The sequence below is a fragment of the Vanessa atalanta genome, chromosome 16, assembly GCF_905147765.1.
Source record: "Vanessa atalanta chromosome 16, ilVanAtal1.2, whole genome shotgun sequence".
Lineage (NCBI taxonomy): Eukaryota > Metazoa > Arthropoda > Insecta > Lepidoptera > Nymphalidae > Vanessa > Vanessa atalanta.
Genome location: NC_061886.1, coordinates 11262367 through 11284563, shown reverse-complemented (window position 1 = coordinate 11284563; position 22197 = coordinate 11262367). Strand labels below are relative to the sequence as shown.

The following is a 22197-nucleotide window of genomic DNA, read 5'->3' as shown; positions in this document are numbered from 1 at the left end:
TACTTGTATATAAAGTACACACATATATGTGAAATAAAACTATCGTGTGAATACGTTAAAATATCGGTATATTTTTTACAGATCCTCTCTGCAGGCGTCAGTATAACACCAGGCTCGCACATATCTGTGTGCTACACAGACCCGCTTTGGGGCACCGAAGCTCGTCGCCACCATCTATCTGATTCTAAGTTCTTTGAGTGTTCTTGTGAGAGGTGCTCTGACGTCACGGAATTTGGAACCATGTTTAGCGCTGTTAAGTGTAAAAAGAAGTAAGATTTCATAAATATTTTATGCTTCTGTAGTCAATTCAAATATTTGTATGAGCAGTTCAGTTTCTACGTTCTTATTCTAAAGAAGAGGTCGGGTGAGTATTACTTAGGCCCTATTGATCTTATTATATGTGAGATCGCTCACGTGAAGAAATTTTTAGTTTTATTGGTAAGTTCGTAGATTATTGACAGCTTGATCTGTTTTGCAGCTCGTTAGTTGTTACTAACTTATTTAATAATATTAGAAATTGCTGGCAAATTATAGCTGAAAGATATAGGAGAAATTTAGTTAGACAATATTTTTATTGAAATCCTCGATAATGAACGTAGGTAAATGTTTACGGAATAATTAATACCATTATGAATAGTTCTGGATTTATTAAAAACATATTAATGTTTAATAAATAATCATACCAATCTGATTATACCTCTGACACTAAACTTTCGTTGACTTTTCAGGGGATGTAAGGGTTACTTACTACCGGATACTTTTGTTCTTCCAATTCTCCATAAGACGAAATCTCCCGATCCAAATACCCGAGGCTTGGATAATAAGTTTTGGAAATGCAACGCTTGCAAAGATGAAGTGTCGGACGCAATCATTCAGCAATTGTTGCAGGACATCGGTAGAGAGTTGAGCGCTATGCCCAAAGGTGATCCGGATGCTTGTGAAAGGTAACATGTAATTCAAATTGTAATGATCATTATTACTTTAATGTTTTTGTTTATTTATAACAGGTAGATAGTCTGGGTAATGGCTGATTTTAAACTATCACTGTCCAAAGTTGTGGGCACTATAAGAAAACTAAATTTCTTACATGAATTACCAATTTTACGAACTAAGATGTTTGACTAAGATATATGACTATATGACTTTCAATTTTAAATCAATAGGCTCTTCAAAATATCTGAATCAACTCTTCTGACATTTTATTTATATACCCATAAAGAAAATGGTATTATTTTTGAGATTAAACAATGTGTCCTAAGATTATAAAATAATAAGCGGAACATTAAAATGCAGCATCAAAAGCATATAAAAAGATGGAAAAGTCTTTGTGTTAATGAATACGCCAAAATTACTTTATCGGTTTTTTGTTTGTTGACAGATTCATCAGCCATTGCTGTAACTATTTGCACCCTACACATTACTACATGACGGACATAAGCCTTGCGCTGGCGCAGATGATCGGTCAGCAGGACCAACTGGGCTTGGCGGGTATCACTGATGACCGGTTGCTGTTAAAGACACAGTTGTCCCGGAAAATTACGGATTTGTTAGAAATCTTAGCACCAGGTACTTTGAGCTTGTATGTGTTTAAAGTGTTTTATGGATGCATTTGTATGATGGTATAGGAATTTAATGTGCAATATTACCTTAACAAATGTTAAGTATATATAATTTGACAGATGGTCCAATTCTATTATTATTATTCACTTATTTAAATATTTAATAAAAACGTTATTTTAACAGAGTTATTCAGCATAGACGATACAAAGTCTTCTTCGAAGTCTTCAAATGGCGTACTTTCTTTATAAAATGTACTATAAATTTAATACTAATCAATAACAATATGATTGAAACTTTAGACATAAACAATTTTAGTGCTATTAATTAAAAAATTTGATAAACAATGCCGAATGAATAATGATACAGAGATAGGTCATTGGATAGAACATAATATGGATCTTGTTCGTTAAGATCCGGTCAAATTCTCACGAGCTTTATTTTTTATAGGCTTATAATTAAAATTTCTTTTAATTTTTTAAATTCGTATGCTACGCTTGAAATCTGACACGCTTATAATTATTTTACAGCTGAAACACGCCTGCGCGGGTCGTTGCTGTTTGAATTGCACGCTGCCATCGCAGAGACGGGTCGCAGGAAATCTCTAACCGAAGGACCGATGGTCATGTTAGGATATATAACGGTAATTCTAATTGAATATGTTTTAGATTTTAAAAAAGTAATAAAATTTCTTTCGATAAATCTTCTTAAATAAGAATTGCGAGAAACAAAATTTAATTAGACAAATTCTTTACTATTTCTGTCATTTATTTTGTCGAAAATCGAAAATTTATTGACCTCTGACTTACTTGCTAGCCCGTCTGGATAGGTACCACCAGCTCATCAGATATTAATGATATAATCAAGAGCTCGTATTGTTTTGTTACGGTTTGAAAGGCGAGTTATCCAATGTAACAGTGCAATGCAAAAGGGGCATAACTTAGGGGCTTAGAACACGTGAATTTAGATTCAAGAAGAAAATTTTTGATCTATCCATAAACTACCTCGTTGGCATAGTGGCCAGTTTATAAAACTGCTAAAGCAGATGTCCTTTGTTCAAATCCTGGGTTTAGCCAATATTTATAGTTTTTTAAATTAACATGGTTATTTTTATTACTAACAGTATTTAAAACGGGATATTTACCATGTTTTTTATTTTTATTTGTTCACGAGCCTCGTGAACAAGACATTCGTAGATAATGTCGAAATATCGAGCTCCAACAAATAAAAATAAAAAAATATGGTAAATATCCCGTTTTAAATACTGTTAGTAATATTTATAGTTGTTTTGTTAGACATTCATAATTCTCAAATTCTTCTTTAATTGATAACAGCTAATCCTGATTCTTTATCTCATCAAATACCTTAAAATAGCAATAAAATATTAAAAAAAATTAATGTATCTTATATATAATCTATTTTATATATACTCCAGGAATCACGAAAGATACTTCAGGAGTCAGCAGAACTTTTGGCCCACGAGCCGCCGGAGCTGCCAGAAGGTCGCCTCGGTCGCCAGGCGAAAATCAATCTGTTGCAAATGGATGAGCTCATCAAGAATCTTTCAGCAGCCCTCCCTTCGCCATTGTAGTGAAATAAACTACTTCGTTTATAAAGTTGTTTTATTTTAAATAGAAAATAAGCAATTTCTTGTTCTGCTAGATTTGACTCGATATAGTACTTTCGATATTATTCAGTTAATATCAGTTACTGTTTATCCAATTTGACAACCATCGGCGTTACATGAATATTATATGAGTAAATGGGAAAGTAACTCCGCCTGTCTGACTGTTTGTTACTCTTTTACGGCCAAACGATTGAATCGAATTTGATTAAATTTATGAAGCAAGATTGAAACCATAAGAAAAAGATAGCCTACTGTTTTAACTAACCTAACCTAATACCTGATGACCAACCCCAAAAACGTGAGCATAGCTGCTGTAGCCGACAACTAGGAGTATATATATATAATTTCACGCTATGACTTTAAGCAGAAGATTAATGACTACAAACATCAACAGCTCCTCGATATTAAATTTTATTAAACCCTGCATAGAAAGAGCGACGGGAACATAGTTGAGAAAATCATCTTTGATATAGTGCTTAAGTTTTAAAGGAAATGCATCGATTAATTATGTTGTTATTGCACGATAACTTCAAAACAACATAATAAAACGCGTCCTTAATTCTTAACAAATATACCTACGTTGGAACTTGTTTTTGTTTATGACGAGACGAGACGAGAGATAAATTCTATAGTTTCCATAAGCTTCTAGTAAAAATGCATCAGATTGTTTTGAAAACGCAGATTCTCTTAAATGACTGAAGAATCAAATATTGGTAAATGATTTGAATATAAGTAGGAAATATATTTATAAAATTTAGTGCTTATTTTATTCATATATGAATTTATCACCATACAGAGAATAAATTAAAAAAAAAAAGTTATGTATCGGTTGGAAAGAAGTTGCTTTTGCTTTATGTTATGTATTAAAAAACATATACAATGAAATAACTTAATAGACAAGAAGTAAAATTGTTATTAAAATCTCTTGTGAATTAAAACAATAACAAATTATTTTATATAAAACGGTATAAAACAGAAAGAGACAGAGATAAAGAGAAAGAGAGGAAAGGATCGCCTGGTGGGGATATAACGTGAAGATTTCTACCAGTTCGCTCTGAAAATAATTTCGTTCCAAAAATATATAATTGTTTAAATTTAACTTTTTTAATTCTATGACTTTAAAATTTAAATACCCTGCAGTCAAATCTTAGTAATGGATGTTTTATTACTATAACAATTATATAATTTATAAGTTTTATGTAACTTATGTAACCGTTCAGAATAAACAAAAATGTTCAAGAGTTCATAAATAACAATTAAATATTGTAGATTACAAAAAATAAAACACAAAAAGCAGCTTATAAGTCAACAATTATTAAATGATAATGAAATGATAATGAATTGTTTCAATTAAGACTTTTATATTAGTTGTTATTTCACGCTAATTATTACGGATTAGTTATAAACATTGTTTAGCGGGTGTATAGATAAACAATAACCTATCTCTTTTTATCATCAAAGATTTGCCATTCGAAAGAAAAGTACAGCATTGTTTTAGAATCACTCCCTTAGCACCGTTTAAAGCATAATATTAAGTATTGTATCAAAAATAATTGTATTCAAAAACATACGGTAAAATTAAAAAAAAAACACAATGATTTTGATATTAACAAAAACATGACCTATTTAATAGTTTTTTATAATATCTGTACCTATGTCTGTATCTGTACGTCTGTTTCGTACTACAGGCTACTGAAATTTATGTCAGAATTTGTTATCGTTAAGACTTTGGGGGTATTGTACATATGGGCGAATGCTTACATTACAAGATAACGTATAATTTACTTATCAAAAATTTGCGTTGCTTGCGGGCGTTTGCTTTTTTTAAACATTGAAACATCGTGTATCGAAGCTTAGTAAAGGAACTGGTCGAATGGTCTGATTCTGAGAATCAGTTCTGGCCCAATTACAACATGCCCTCACTTGTCAATTCTTGTCTCGTAATACAACTGGTTTGAGGCTTTAAGGATTCGGGGCCGTATATCCGCACTATCTTTAATTACTGATGGTATCTTTTTTATCGGATGGAAGCGTTCATTTTAAGTAAATATTAAATTAAAAGATACTAGCTTCCCGTTACCATTATACAAAGGTTATATAAATATGGTAATATACTTAAGTCGAATATTATAAACCTTATAATCAGTACTGTTAGCTATTTTCTATATTAGTTCTATAAAGCGTGATTTGTTCCAAAATGCTTGTATTTTCAGACAGTGGATTCAGACAGTAAGTCACACCCGAGAAGTATGGCATTACGCTACCGCCTACTTCTCTTTTTTCGACTGTCTACTGTTTTTGTGGAACAAATCGTTCGACACTCGTTATTTATCCGACGCGTTCGATTAACGCCCACGCGATTGGGCCGCCGGTGCGAGCGCTATGACCATCATTTTCCTTTTTGCCTTTACGTAATTAGACGCCCGAAGAACCGCCATACTGGTACAAATGACCTAATATTTTGTGTCATCATCTCCCGGTCTAAAAGTAATTATTAATATGCTTATCAAATCGCAAAAATAATGAGTAAGTCAAGGATAAAGACTATCATGGAAAAGGTTTTATGAACTAGAAGGTGAAGCGGAAGTATGTTGTTACTTCTTTGTAATCTTCAGATTATCAGCGTTTCTAGTGTAACTAGCAAATTTTAGCTGTTTGATAAAAATAAACTATATGAGCTCTCGACATATCAGTTTTCTCTTACATATATAAATAACCATGATGAATAAAATCATTAAATTATGTTTTAAATCAATATTTGCAGTTGATATTGTAATCGTAATAAGTGTAAATCTAAATGTCTATCAAAATACTTTTATTCAGAAATAAAATTACAAGAACGTAATTAATTGCGTCATTGCACTCGTCACGATCGTTTTATTTACATTTTTAAAGGGTTTTCTCCGGAGTTAAATTTAAAAAATATCAATAAATATGTTGTCTTAGCGTAACGTCAAAACTTATGTTAAATGTAATAATAGGTGATAAAAAAAAATGTGCAGTAACGTCATAACCGAACAAGCATCTCACGCCGCAGAATGAAAAGATTTCCAAATCACGACGTTATGTTACCGCTCTATCGTAATGAAATTATCACATGTAAATACGAGACCGACCAATGGCGCGTTCAGGTTTAAATGAAATTACAGTCTAGAGGCAGATCAGAAGTAGACCTCACGCGACGACGCGTGCGAATTATTATTAAACATAAAAAATGGGTTAAGTTAATGTATACCATGTTTACACAGTAAGAGACGCTCAAGGATCCTTTTATTATTGTAAATAAATAGTGATGTTATAGTTTTCATAGCAGAGAAATGTTGGTGCAGTTTTAATTTTGACAAGATTTTGACTTGAGGTTAGTTGGAAAACTTTGGAGTTTTTGTGTTTATTTTACGATGGTTGTTGGTCATTGATCATACACTTCAAGAAATTGAAACAATACTTAAACCAAACAATGTGTTCCCAGTTATGGGATATAATGTATCAATTGTGCCTATAATTACACTTGTTCATACTCCCTTCAAACTGGAATACAGCAATATATAATATTTATATCTTAAATATCATAGGTAGTAGTCACGCGAGGTTTTAAAAAAAACGACGTAAATTAAATTAACTATAAAAAATACATAAGTTATGTGAAGTTTTCACTACAATATATTGAAATTGGCACATCATCGCCATTGCCGAGTTCCTTTTTATCGTTTTTAATTTTTGATAATTCTCTTTAGATTCGTTGCATTCCACTTGATTCAATTAATTTTATAGAAAATATGAAGGTAATGTATATACGATAATTGAAAACTATGTAACTATTCATTGAGACGGATCTAAGCAATCCGAGATTGAATGTTGTATCTCTGTTTTTTGATAACCATATTCAAGTTTTAGTCAACCACACCATTGTTTGGGGTGTTGTTCGTTTATATGTTAATTTATTATGCTACCCTCCACCGAAATAATAGAGTGCGAATATATCTCCTGGCCGATATTGTCTACCGATATGTGGCCACCCGTGAAATTCAGTTAAAGGAAATTTATGATATGAGATAAAAGAACACATAATACAATTTTGTGGCAAACATTTGCAAAATTGAAGATGAATGATGTACCAAAACTAAAAGTTTGTTTATATATTTGCTGACAACATCACCATATAAGAATATTATATCATATCAATACGTATTTGTCGTTTATACACCAGTCTTCTATAATAGCGATGTTGTTTTATGTTGAACAGCTAAATTACGATATTCCTTTTGAAATCTGAAAAAATATAAATCTGCGGTAACTTTCAGAATTTACATGTTTATATAAATAGTTATTAGGAATCATTAATATTAATTATTTAAAGAAACCTGCTCAAATAAAACTTCTAAAACAAAAATGAGTACATGAAATATTTTGTTAGCAGCATTTTATACATTAAATAGCATAAAAATCCAATTTTACAGGCGAATAATGTACCAGTTCTCTTATGAGCAGTGACGGCCCTAAGTTGTTTTAATAAATGAAATGGCCGTTATTTTTTCGATATTTAATGGATTCAATCATTCGAGGTAATAAGATTAAACATCACAAATGTTTCCATAATATTTGTATATATAATTACATCCATAAATATAATTCATGAGACATTAATAGAAGCCATAATTTATGGTTAACCACATGAGTTGAGTATCACAAACCCGTATTGGAAAAGCGTGGTGCAACAAACCCCGAAAACTTCTCCTCAATGGGATATTAGGCCTTATTCCAGCACTGAGATACGATACAGAGCGTTATTTTACTTTTATATTCCCTACAACGCAACAGGATAAATGTAAATACCTAAAGGTGACTGATGTTCTTGTCTGCTTATAGCTATTATATCATAAAATGTGTTAGTCTTGTGGCTAGAATTAATGTTTATTAATGGATTTAATTTTTTCATCAACGAATTCGCTGTAGTCAGTTACAATCCCAAATAGGAAATGTTACACTTCCGTTACTTGCAAAGTACGTTAAGCCAATCCTGCGATGGATATAATGTGCTTACATTGACAAACTATGGCTAAAACCTAGTGTTCTAGGAGGTTGCTAGTTAGATTGAGAGGAATTTCGACGACGTTAAAAAATATTATAATAAATAACAAATTTCATATAATATAGTGACATCATTGGAGTGTCGAATAATTGTTGTAAAGACGTAAATAAATTTTCAGCTATTTGGATACCAATTGATAACAAATTATTTGTCTTAGTGCTTAACACATAGACACGACACACTGTACGGACTAACGTTAAACGTGTTCTGAATGTTATGATTGCCTTTTTGTTATTAATCGATTACATAAGCGGTAAAACCAAAAAAAAACATGTTCAATTTATATATTTTAACTAGCGACCCGCCCCGGCTTCGCAAAGGTACAATGCTGGTACTAAATATACTACAGAATGTCTTAAAACGTTTACAGTTTATCAGTCATTAGACAATACAAACCGCTATGTGCCTGCTATTTAAATCTGGAATATCTTCGAAAATATTCATTTAAATTACATGCTGTAAGGGGCCATATTGATCTATATGAAATTCACAATGTATTTAAGGTACTTTATTAGATAAGGATTGATGCTGTATTGCTTAAAATTGTTTCGCAAATAGGCCATTATTTCTCGTAAAACGTAAAAGATAAAAACTTGTTTTGTGGGTTATCCCTAAAAGATAGAAATATACCATCCAGGACTTTTTTGTAGGCCCTTTTAAGATGTACAATACAGTAGTACATTATTTTGATCTATCTTGTTTTTATTTACGACATCACTTGAAAAACCTTTAAAACTATAAGTATACTACTATACTGTACTTATCTATTTATTAAAAATACCGCATTAAAATCCGTTGTGTAATTTTAAAGATGTAAGCATACATAGGGACAGTGGTAAGCGACTTTATTTTATGCAATGTAATGATGATATGTTTGAAAATATTTATGTAAAATCTTTTATTTCAGTTATTTGTAAGTCAATTAATTCGTGTCAAACGATCCAGCCATAAGATTTTATAATCATAAAAATGCATATAAATAACTTACATGCAAGATTATCTCTTTCTTTGAAATATATTTTAAAGTTGTATAGGCTTAAGGAGATAGATACAACGGCATTCTATTGGTTATCTTTTTTCAACCAAAATTTAACTGGTCATATGCTCCCTGCTGGCTTGGCAAAGACATCAGCAATGCGCTACCACCCTTGGAAACTGCGATGTTGAGTCCCTTGTACCGGTGGTTACACTGGCCCACACATACTTTATAACGGTACACACCAATACTAAGCTTTACTGCTTGGGGTAGAATTTTTGATGAGTGGATAGTATCAATCTAGAAAGAAATTAATTAAAATTAAAACCTCGACAGTTGTATATTATGATAATCAATTCTGTTTTATATAAGTACAAGTAAAAAAGAGATAGCCATATTTTTATTTCTGTCAAATATTATTTTAGTTTTGACAAGGCCGCATTTGGTAATCACTCTAATTCTTATTTTTGATGTTTAAATTTGCATCTTATTCTATTTATATCAAATATATTATTTTTTGTGTAACGCCTTAATCATTTCGCAAGTGTACGGGCACGATTATAAGTGTTAAATACTATCAAACCAGTGTAGATCGGTCCTTAGAAGATCGAACTGGTTCTGCTGAACACAGGATGTGTGTGTGGCAAGTTCGATCTTTTATAATATCATACTCAATTATAAAAGTATTTCCATTACACTTTTCTCTGTAAACCACATGATCTTCTTGAAATAGTTTTTTTTTTTTAAACCAATATAATAATTATTTTATTTTTCTTTTCCAGATTATCTTGCGCGAGCTGTCAAGAGATGTGGTTAGGTCGTACTCTATGGCTGTTGTTATGTTACGTCCAATATACTAAGTGCAACGTCCTAGAAGAGTACGAGGAGATTTCGCGTAATATTCTCTACCCTCCAGAAGATATAATAGCTAATGCCCTACCTATAGAAGTTGGAAAGGACCGATCATCCGGGTGCATCTGTAGGAGCACCAAGAACCGTAAAGTTATAGTGTGTTTTGGGAACTACGAATGCAAGAAATTCCCGAAGGTAAATAATTTTATGTCATTATCTGGTCCTATAATATAAGGAGTTAGTTTTTCTGCCCCGATATATTCTTTATTAAGAAGGTTAAAAAAGAAATGTATAATGTCTATGAATCCTCTTTTAAGCAGGTGATTTGAAGTTTTTCTAAACCCTTGAGCCAGTACGGTACGGGTTGGTAAATAAAATATACTGTATATTTTTTAGACGTTATCATTGCCTTTTTGTTATTTATCTCTGCAAATAATTCAAATTTTATCATAATTTCATGCAATAACTTGTCTGACCCAAAATATTTCACACAAGATAATAGGTGTAATGGAAAATTCTGAACAATCTTGATCCTTGTTGTGATAATAAAATCTTTTATTACTTAATGTAATTACTTTCGCTTTCATGCGTTTACTGTGTGCATTTTGTGCAAACATTTTCAAATCTTGAGATCTGTTAGACAAACTTTAATTATACAATAAATTTCGGTATCGTAAGATGGATACGATCTGACATATTTAATGCGTCACCGCATATTATGGGCTACGATTGTTATGTTCCTTTGGGATTTCATTTTTTTATTAGTATTATTTCGTAGGTGATAGGTATTAGTGAAAAAAAAAATCATATTATAGGTTATAAAACGGGTATAGAACCAAATGGACATGCTCTGCGTTCTGACATTCAAGTAAGAAGGGATTTCCAATGTCAAGTCATTTATTACCTCGACTGTTGATCTACTAAATTAACAAAACTGTCCGTAACTGCTCAATGATTATTATTATATTATTATTAGTTATTTCATTTTTATTTCCGAATCTTCCAAGTCCGAATTCGATCCACCAGAAGATGATATATAACGTTAGTGAATTTGGTATTATAATAATATCATAGTTGTTTTAACCTCAAGTGTGGTAGATTTTTGACTATCAATAAGCAAGTGTAAACAATTCTAGACTTGAAAGTTTAGAAATATGACGTAACTATAACGTAAATTTACCCCATATTAATCCACAATGGAATGCCTCGAATTCACAATTTAAAATTCTTTTCTTATCACACAATGGCTAGTAGTAACTTCGTGAATCTAATGTTATCTTAGTTATAGAGAGACGTAATTATCATCATACAAACATATTGCGTCAGATATTATTAATCAACTACGCGTGTTTTCAGATCGCTGAACATAAATCTATTGGGTGACTTTTAGTTCTTATTGTATATACACTTATGTTAAGTTTTCCATAATTATTCAAGTTACTAACTATAGTTTAAGCATACCTTGGTAAAAATTATAGCCTAGAAAATTCACTTTTTGATATAACAATTAATAGTTGTACTAATATTAGATAAGTTTTGTTTATTTGTCTTACCGCGTTTACGTAGTATTGATGCGGGACTTCGCATTACGATGGGTAAATATAGTGGGGCTTTGTGCGGGCCCATTTGGGTGGCCACCATACTTATATATCTGAATACCGCTCAGTGTCATCACAGGCACTGGATTTATGACATCTCAAGGAGTGGTCTATGCTTTTTGCAAGGCAATATTTGTCGTCTCGTCTGGACGACAAATTGTAAAATATTTCGATTTTCTGAACAGTCGTAATTTTATACGTCCATAGCGTGTTCAAGACAGTTTTTCATCAGTCCGAAAACTGATAAAGCAATATAAAAATGAATGGAAGATTTAGGCTAATCATAGCTAATATACAGATAAAATCTACAATACTATTAAATTTATATACCCAAAAATATAGTTAAAATTGGAAAGAAGGAACGACAAAATTAGCTCGAATAAATAATCATATCTTATCTTGTTTATATAGCGTGTTAAAATTACTTTAAATGTATTAATGTACATTTGTACCATGATTAATTCATGTTTTTATTTTCAGGTAAACAGACAAAGCGAAATGCTTGTTGTCAGGACCACAGTTTTACCAGAAGTTCGCGTCGGTGAGTTAGATTCACTCTACTACTTGAAGGCTTTAAAAATTGAAGCGAATCATCAATTGAAGTATTTACAGCCAGGATTATTTCGTAATCTAACGACATTACACCAACTCTCTATATCATACAACACCGCGCTTCACGTGATACTTGAAGGCACGTTTGATGGTCTGAAAAGCCTTCGAGATTTAATCTTAGTGAATAATGGCTTCTCGAATATACTACGCGTAACTCCTGCTTTCCAACCTACGAAATTACCGTCACTACGTAAGTTGGATTTATCGGAAAACTCCTTTGAAATGATTCCAGAAAATGCATTTCAATCTATGCGTGGTTCTCCTTTGAGAAGACTCGATATTAATTTATGTCGCCTTGATTTCATACACCCTGATAGTTTTCTACACTTAGAGATGCTTCAAGAATTAAGTATAGGTGAGAATGATTTAAACTCCTCAATAATAGGAGATTTTCTAATGAGCTTAAAGAAAAATAACAGAAACCTCACCCATCTCGATTTGAATAGTATGGGCTTTCGAAAACACCCGCCAAGACATTTAATGGAGATTATTGCGAACACAACAGTTGAAAGATTAACTTTGTCTAATAATCAATTTGAAATTATATCTGACGATACATTTCCAACTATGACAAATATAAAGGTTTTAGAATTGCGGGGTGTTAGCGCTTTATCTATTGGGCCAAATGCTTTCGAACCCAAAAAATTTCCGGATCTCCGAATTCTCTTATTAAGTGGAAATAATTTACCCGGAATACATTGGAAGCATATATCGAATCAACAACTCGTCCTTTTAGATTTATCTCTAAACAAAGGTACAACTTCAAATCCTATGTACTTTGAAATCGACAGAGGAGCGTTTTTAGACTGTCGAGAATTGCGAGTCCTTAATCTAGCCTTTAACAGGATGAAATCAATATTTGACTATACATTCATTGGATTACAAAAATTGAAGATGTTGAATCTAGAAAATGGTACAATATTTCACATCGGCGACGGAACATTTAAGCCTATGAGACATTTAGAGATACTTAATTTAGCCAATAATCCTTTAACTGCGAATGAGAATCTAACGAGTGCAATGTTTGAAGGTTTAAATGAATTGAAAATATTAATATTAAAGAATTGTGGTATAAAACATTTTTACAATGAGGACAATGTGTTCAAAATGATGCCAAACCTCACACATCTAACACTAAGGAACAACGAATTATATTATATCTCTCCTGAATTATTGAAACCATTAAAAAATTTACAAGTGTTAGATTTGAGTGAAAATCTTTTAATATCTTGGTGGAAACCTTTATTCTTGGTTTCAGGATTGAAACCTCATAGCTTATATTTAACTGATAATAAAATTTCTCATTTCACTCTGGCCATGATTCAGGATATGAATTTACTATTCGAAAATAAAGGAAATTTTACAATCGAAATAGACTTAATGGATAACGTGTTCATATGTGACTGTGCTTCTATGTATAAATCCTACGCCTGGTTACAAGTAAATGGGTCTGCAGCGTTGAAAGAGTACTTTAGACAGTCTAATTTCCTATGCAGCAGTCCAGATGTATGGGAAGATAGGAGAGTGGCGGACTATTTCTCGTCCATTAAAAATATGCGTTGCTTGATGTACGAGAAAATTTCGAATATGATGTTGTTAGTTTGGACTGCTCCATCAATAGTAACTCTTATATTTTTAGCTTTAATAGTAGCATTTGTATATAAATATAAATTGTACATAACATATTGGTTATTTTTAGCAAAACTAGCGTTAGGAAGAAAGTTTCTGAAACAGTCTAAAGCCGAAGGCTTACAGGTGATTTGTCCTAAGTACGATGCTTTCGTATCGTACTGTAGTGAAGACAGAGAGTTTGTTTCAGAAATGGTGAATCAATTAGAACGCTGTCCACCTTGCTTGAAGCTATGTATTTACGAAAGAGATTTTGAAATAGGTTCGTTCATCTCTGAAGCAATATTAGGTAGTATAAAAGAAAGTAGATATATAATTTTAATTATTAGTAATAATTTTGCAAAATCTCAATGGTGTCGATGGGAAACTCAGCTGGCTGAGTATCATAGGTTGTTTCTTGAGGACGGCACTACGTACGATCCATTAGTGCTAATAAGAATAGGCAACGTTGAGAGCAAATATTTAACAACGACGTTAAAGTTCTTACTGAAGACCAAGATATATTTGTCATGGGACGAGCGGCGATCGGACGAATTTTGGATGAAACTAAGAAGTGTAATCGTCAAAAATTGATGTTTTTTTTATAATAAAATGTTTTATAAAATGACTTATTTATTATAAAAACCTATATAAATTGAGCCCCATAAATATATGTATTTAGTTATATTGATTTAAAATGTTGTTATATTCAAATATAGCACAAAAAATGTTCATGCATTTTTATCTGTAGGTAATGTGGAATAGTTTTTAGCCAACAGAAGCACTCAAAGATTTTTGTGTGTAGGCACGCTCTGTAACAAATCGGTTTAGTATTTGATATATAAGGTGTCGTGTCGTATTTGTTTTAATTATTAGAATTATATTAGATATATTTGAAAAGTCAATAAAATGAACACGGTGGCTGTAAGCCGACACATCAAAAGCGCAAAAAAATAAATTAAAATATATCACGTGAAGTATAAAAAATTAAAATAATTTAAAGACCATTCTAAAAATATACATCTCTTGTAAAATTGAACCGACCTTAGTAAGAACATTTGAGTCGAACATTTACGGGCAAACTTAAATAGTTTAAGATAAAAATTATTTCTACTTTTACTTACACTGGCTCAGTTATCTTTTAAACGAGAAAACAAATAATATAATAAAGGATAATTTTTTAAAAAAAAAGTCGAATAGTAACTTAACATGAGGTAAGTCATATTAAACTCTTATATTCACTTGTATGAATGTACTCCGGCCTGTATGTATGTACCTACGTAAACAGCGTGGGGTTTTCCTAATACAAAACTAATATTGTATTGTTTAACGCAATATAAATTCTATTTTATAACGGTTTTAATGTAAATAAGCAAGCAGTGTACTTAGTGTTTATAATTAACTTAGGAGAAATTAACATCGATGTATGAAAAACGTACTCTAACTTCAAATGATAAAAACAATGTCTGTTATTGCTGTTTATTTAAAAACATGTTATCTGGCGATGAAAATATTTAAATGACAATTTTTAATGTACTTATAAATAATCTTATTTGTTACATAAATAATTTAATAGGGAAAGGTTTACCATTCTTACAAGCAGTGATAGAGCAACCGATTAATGTGTTTTTTTAGATACAGTTTATATACTAGTGTAATACTTTTAATTGAGACTTCTTTAAAATGATTTGTAACTTAAATATTTCTATAGTTGTGTTAAGTTAAATCAATGTTAACACGCTCCATTGCTAATTTATTTAGCGTTTATTTCAATTTTACACATAAAGGCTTACTTACACGATGAAATTTTCATCGTTACATAGTATAAAATAAAGTCGGTTAACGCTGTCTGTCCCTGTGTAAACTTATCTTTAAAATTACACAACTGATTTTGATGCGGTTTTTTTAATAGATATATTGGCTCAAGAGGAAGGTTTAAATGCACCATATAGTAGAGAAAAACTGATCATTTTAGAGTTTTTAAAAGTGATTTCGTAAATAACCACATTTTTTGTGCTTAGATTGCAAACGCTGGTAACCCTGCGAGGTAAATCATAGTAGACTACAGTATTGTACACCTTAGTAAGGTCTTCAAAAAAGGTATATGTTTTATTTTCGAAGCGATTTTAAGCAATACAGAATTGATTCTTATCCAATTAAGTACCTTAAATATATTGTGCATTGAGATATAGATCATATGGACTTTTACATGCAGGAACATTTGTATAATCTAACGACTGAAGAACTGTGAACTCTGTAAGACATTCTGTAGTATATTTAGTATCAGCATTGCACCCGTGCGAAGCCGGGGGGGTCGCTAGTATATTATAATAATGATATAAAAATACCGTCGTAACTTAGCATTAATAATATTATAAAAGTCTCGTGAACAAGACATTCGTAGATAATGTCGAAATATCGAGCTCCACCAAATAAAAATAAAAAACATGGTAAATAAAATAAATACTTATATTAATAATATTTGTTTGAGTTTTGTACTTCTGATGAAAAACAATACCCGATGGTATCTCAATCTCACTGTCTTGTTTGTCTGTCTGACACAAGCTGTTCCGTATCAACTGGATAATATTTGTAACTTGTTTACTTATATGGAGTTGACTCATGAAAAAATAAACGAAATTTAATTTCGAAGACACCAATTAGAAAGTTGAAAATACCTATAATATATCTCGTTATAAGAAATACAAATATAAAGAATATATACATAGCCAAATAATGAACCAACATTATTATCTCCAATTAAGAAAATAGGACGGTTTTATTTTTATTTTTTGAATTAACATCTTTATAAAACTGTATATCTCAAGAAATGATTAGATACTTAAACGCAACAACCAATTCTTTTTTGTAAATGTTTTGTACGGTCCCAAATAAAAGTGTTCTTTCTTTCTTTCTTTTCTTTCTTTCTTTCAATTTTATTGTAAACGTTGCTCTGAAAATTAAGTTATTTATAAAACGATATTCTCGATACAGTGAAATAGAATTCCCTCGTACCAGTTTGTTACTTCGTTATACATATAAAGAATGCCTTCAACGTGTCACGACCAGGAACATTTAAATGAAAGGCCTGTCGGGCCATTATCCTAACTTGTCAAAGCAGTCCGTTTGTGTCACGCATTTATATACAAATGTGACCTAAAACTTTTGACACTGGACTTCAACTGAAGGACAATTATGGTATTTTATGCAAATTAAAAGCTATTAAATAATATTCTATCGGTTTTAGCTGGTTAACTCGAGCTAGATTTTTTATATAGATATGTTTTTTATTTATTTATATGTACGGTACGTCACTAGTCAAACGTCATAGTTAAAGTCAATTCAATATAGAAGCATCATAATTATTTATTGATTGCCCAGATAAAAGATCAACCAACGGTTCGTAAAGAAAGATCTCGAGACTTGAGAAGTACCAGAGATAGAAACTCAGCGGTAATTCTTTTTTAAATTCACCTGTTAGTAGGTACGTAAGTCTAAATTTTCGTTTTGAATTTTACACCGTCAATTGAATTGAGTTTTGCGCACTGTTTTAGTCCTTGTTATAATAAAATCTAGAATACCAATTATTTGCTAGTTTATGGACCAAACAAGGCTTGTTTTTAAAAAGTTTTATTAAATTATAAATTATCTTGATTACTATTTCTTGATTAAAAAAATGATAATTTAGAGATTTCAAATTACCTACAATCAGCTGAGTAAAATTTTTCCTAATTTATTCACCACAAATAATGGTCGAATTACCAAAATAGTTGTAACAAACTAAGTACTACCGAAATTCAGTTTTCAAAACAATGTTTTTTAGAAAAAAGGGTTTAAAAAATACGCAATTTTCGTCTTGTTCGATCAACGGAATCATCTAAGCTTATCATATAATCGGTATTACTAGTAAATGCCAATAATAAAAAACGGATAAAATTCTGAAAGCTAATCAAAGGTAATCAAGGTATTATTGCAAAGTAATATTAAATGCAGAAACTTGTCGAGTGAAAATATGTGAAAGTAGCTTAATATCGAATCTTTCCAACGTTTCATTACTTCGAAACGATTTACAAGATCTTTAGTGATTGTACTTTCTGTTTCGCTAGAACTTTAGACAATATGTTTTACTTACTTTGGAAGACAGGTGAAGTATGTGGTTGACTTGATGGTAACGCTTTGCGCAAGTCCGTCTGGGTAGGTACCACCAATACTTAGTACTGTTATATCCCGGTTTGAATGGTAAGTGAGCCAGTGTTACTACAGGCACTAAGGATATAACATCTTAGCACTTACCGTCAGGGGCGTATCGAATGTGATAAATAGGTAATATTAACAATAAAATATCACGCGTTCCAACCACTGGGCTGAGATGGCCCAGTGGATAGAACGCGTGCATTTTAACCGATGATTCGGGTTCAAACCCAGGCAGGCACCACTGAATTTTCATGTGCTTAATTTGTGTTTATAATTCATCTCGTGCTTAGCGGTGAAGGAAAACATCGTGAGGAAATCTGCATGTGTCTAATTTCAACGAAATTCTGCCACATGTGTATTCCGCCAACCTGCTATGGAGCAGCGTGGTGGAATATGCTCCAAACCTTCTCCTCGAAGGGAGAGGAGGCCTTTAGCCCAGCAGTGGGAAAATTTACAGGCTGCTAATGCTGTCTTATTGTGGATACAGTTTTTTAATTACCGGTCACAAGATTAAGCTGTAACTTTACCAAAAGTAATGACCACATTTTGTGTTTTTTTTTGGTAAATAATTAATATACTGTGTTATAAATAAATCTAGCTTGCGTAAGGTACTAATGCTTATTATTATTATTACTTATTTATAGATTTTATTAATAAGTGAGTCTTCTATAAAATGTTTAGGTGTATATAAAGTTGTCCAGCGGTTAGGTTAAGACATGATTCTAAGCCATTACTAAATTACCATTATCTCAATTTGTACTCAAGTCAGCTCGTGCTCGTTCAGGACAAAATGGGAAGGATAACCTCTAATGAGTATCACGTGTCAGCCAATCCGCGTTAACGCAGAAGAAGCGTGGCTGGAAAATCCAAACTTTCAGAGAGCAGGCCAATGCTCAGCATGAGACATTTGTCGGCTGTTATTTTTAGAGTTCCGACGTTCTAAAAGAAAAATGGCACCCTTATAAGATTAATTCGCTGTCCGTTTTTCTCAGGTACACGTACATGGAGAAGCATAGTTGAAATTAATACCAATTACTGAGGTCTGCAGTCCTTTGGAACTGTGAAAATTTACACTAAAAATCTCATCAAAAGATAAGGCGATTTATATCGCATTTCCCCTTATTCCGCAAAAGGAATTTAAATCTACTTGGTGGTAGGGCTTTGTGCAAGATCATCTGGGTAGCTACCACTCATCAGATACTCTACCGAAAAACAGCGGTAAGTATTCAGTTTTGTTGTGTTCCGACTTGAAGAGTGAGTTAGCCAGTGTAACTACGGGCGCAAGGGACGTAATATCTTATTTCCCAAGGTTGGTGACGTATTGGTGATATAAGGAATGGTTAATATTTCTTGCCATTGTCTATGGGTGGTGGTGACCACTTACCATCAGTAGGGCCATTTGCTCGTTCGCCTACTAATATCATAAAAAAAAACCTATATAATACTTTCTGTTGACATAGAATCATGAAATTTGCCTAGAAGCAATATCATCAGAAGATATTTCTACATATCCAAAAAGGAAAAAAGCCGACAACCATAAATTTGTTGTAGTATCATAAAAAAAAAAATATCAGTGTCTGTTTTTCTGTCTGTTGGTACGGAACCCTCAGAGCGCGAGTCCGGATCGCACTTTCCCGGTTTTTTTATTATTAATATCTGCGTTCGCTTTATGATTACACAATTTTCTCTCTGATAACATTTGCATAATTAACTATTTCCAATATAATTTATAACACATAAACATATCGGATTTCCATTTAAACTTTCAGTGTTAATCACATTATGAAAGTTTTATGTATAAGCAGTTACGGATTAATACGGATTATTAAACCTTTTCTCTTTTTAATATAAGCAGTATTTATGTTCATAGCTGTACAATTATACTTGTATTGATATTATGAGCATTCCTATGAACATATATATTTTTTATTATGTAGTAAGACGGACGGACAGTTGGGCCATCGTACTTTATTAGGTTGTAAGCAATTGTGCCTTTATTAGCTAAAATATAAATTTAAAAAAAAAACATATTATTACGTAATATATATTTATAATGATGTACTTGTTAATAGCAATTTATTAATGTAATAATACGTTGAGACTAAATCAAAACGGTAAACAAACGATCCATCAAAAAGAAAACGCGCAACCAAGAGCAATCGTTTAACGAGTCCGTATACGCGATTGTTTAAATAATTGCAATTTTATGATATCGGTATTGGTAAAATGAAGTGGTTAGCACGTGGGTCACGTCGCGGCCCACTTGTGAGATGCAGTGTCTCCTCGAGTAGAAAGCTGTGGTCGCGCCCGCGTCGCGTCCGAGTCTCCGCGCACAGCGCGCCGCGCTAATGCATTGCGCTCGCTCAATATTTGAGTTTCTCGAGGATATCGTCACTTTCATATTGTTATTTAATGACGACAACCGTTTAATTTGTTAGATATTACGATGCTAAATCAACTGGGCCTCAATTCTACAAACACATGATAGTTTTTCGCAATCGAATCGAAATGTATTGTTGCCGTTCAACCAATTTCCTATTTTACTAACACAACGATCCAATTGCGGTTCGGTCGCAGCTAGATCGAAATATAGTCAGTAACAATAGTAGAATTGGTCATCAGTTACGATTAAGCTGAGGTTATTTATTTGTGATGAATAGTCGAAATTGAAACAGCAAGATTATCAGTATCGTATAAGTTAGTAGAATCACCCACTGGTTTGTTAAGTGTCTTTTTAATATATAAGCAATTGGCTCGAAGAAACGAGTAGCTCATCTTATTTTGAAAGTTGGAGTGAATGGTTTATTATTAAGAAAATATTCAAAACTTACTATTAAATGACATTTTATAATTTTGATGATAAAAATTATAACTTTTTGATATACCTAATATAAAACAACCATATCCTATAGATACTGGCATTATCGGAAGTACAAACAACTCTTTATTCCACCCCGAAGATATGATGCTCATTGAATAATTAAACTGGCTAAGCATTCTTACAAATCGGGAAATTGAAGTAAGGACGCACCCAACCGGGACCCCACTTAGCCCTGCTGCTCTCTATATTAGCTGAATCATCATTTACAAATATGTCTTCATTAACTATCTGGTCGATTTTTTAATTTGTATTTTCAATTATATTTCGGTTAAGTTGTAATCAATAGCGGCACAAAAAATGTTGGTATATAATTCGCTCAAAAATATTTTACAAAATTACAATCATATCACACTGGTTCTAGAAGAGTTCAGTCTCTTTTGTAACAAATATTTCATTACAATATAAACTTACTACTAAACGACATCCTTACCATAAACACGAAAATCAGTTAAAGCACAACCTCCTTATAAGCGAATTTGGGGATTGGTAATTTCACTTCCATTTTAAATTTGAACAGGAATATGGTAATTTCAATTTATTTTGAAAACATACAGAAAATGGTAAGTATAATATAATATGGTAAACTGCATGTAGAATTAAATATAACTTATAGTTGAGACGAGTATTTGCCCGCTGTGTAAATTTATTCACAGCTAACTACACTATTATTCCGTAACTTTTGCTTCCTAGGATTTACCCGGAATCGTTTTCTGCTTGCTATTCTAATCCAGATCTGACAGTTTGCTAATGTGAAGGAAACGTGGTATTTAGTCATCGCTGAGCTTTCCTCTAAACATGACAAGTATGAAACGACATTGAATTAATAATAATAAGAAAATATTTGTTTAGAATATCACGGATAATAAGATTTAGAAAATATGAATACATAAAAACAGAAACAAGCCTGATGTTATTCAGTAAAAAAGTAAGTGATAAAACTGATAATCATGATAGTAAACATACATATATGTATTACAATGCTTATATATTCTTAGTTGTGCTAAATAGGTGTTCAATACAGTTGGATTTGGAAACCCACTATTGATTTTCATTGCTGCTCATTTGTGGCTTTGCCGGGCCATATATACTTTTATTGATCTTTTGATGTTTGAGAATTCAGATTACCTTATATGCAAGACCTATTGGTTTGGGTTAGTCTCTCGTTCGACCAAATATAATCAGGACCAACAACGTTTGCTCCAA

The 22197-nt window shown here is 32.0% G+C and overlaps 2 protein-coding genes across 3 annotated transcripts in view; both read left to right on the top strand.

The window, feature by feature from the left end:
* Nucleotides 1–3169, top strand: part of LOC125070139 — a 35161-nt gene extending 31992 nt beyond the window's left edge. The window contains exons 16-20 of the mRNA XM_047679838.1: nt 82–269; nt 729–944; nt 1379–1566; nt 2088–2200; nt 2993–3169. Of these exons, the coding sequence (XP_047535794.1) occupies nt 82–269; nt 729–944; nt 1379–1566; nt 2088–2200; nt 2993–3148 (861 nt within the window). The 3' untranslated portion in view covers nt 3149–3169. The remainder of the gene's footprint in view (nt 1–81; nt 270–728; nt 945–1378; nt 1567–2087; nt 2201–2992) is intronic.
* Nucleotides 3170–6348: 3179 nt separating this feature from the next.
* On the top strand, nt 6349–14547 carry LOC125069771 (toll-like receptor 2). 2 transcript variants are annotated; one of them, XM_047679341.1, is made up of 3 exons: nt 6349–6542; nt 10032–10296; nt 12180–14547. In XM_047679341.1, the coding sequence occupies exons 2-3, from the start codon at nt 10057–10059 to the stop codon at nt 14511–14513; spliced, it is 2574 nt and encodes an 857-aa protein (XP_047535297.1). In that variant the 5' UTR covers nt 6349–6542; nt 10032–10056; the 3' UTR covers nt 14514–14547. The 2 variants fall into 2 exon arrangements, with proteins under 2 accessions (XP_047535297.1, XP_047535298.1); XM_047679342.1 differs by lacking the exon at nt 6349–6542 and adding an exon at nt 6866–6966.
* Nucleotides 14548–22197: the final 7650 nt, after the last annotated feature.

Bases quoted from the DNA above. Each gene is read 5' to 3' on its own strand.
- LOC125069771 (XM_047679341.1), top strand. From the start codon at position 10,057: ATGTGGTTAGGTCGTACTCTATGGCTGTTGTTATGTTACGTCCAATAT. The intron at 10,297-12,179 runs GTAAATAATTTT...TTTTATTTTCAG, and splicing joins AATGCAAGAAATTCCCGAAG to GTAAACAGACAAAGCGAAAT.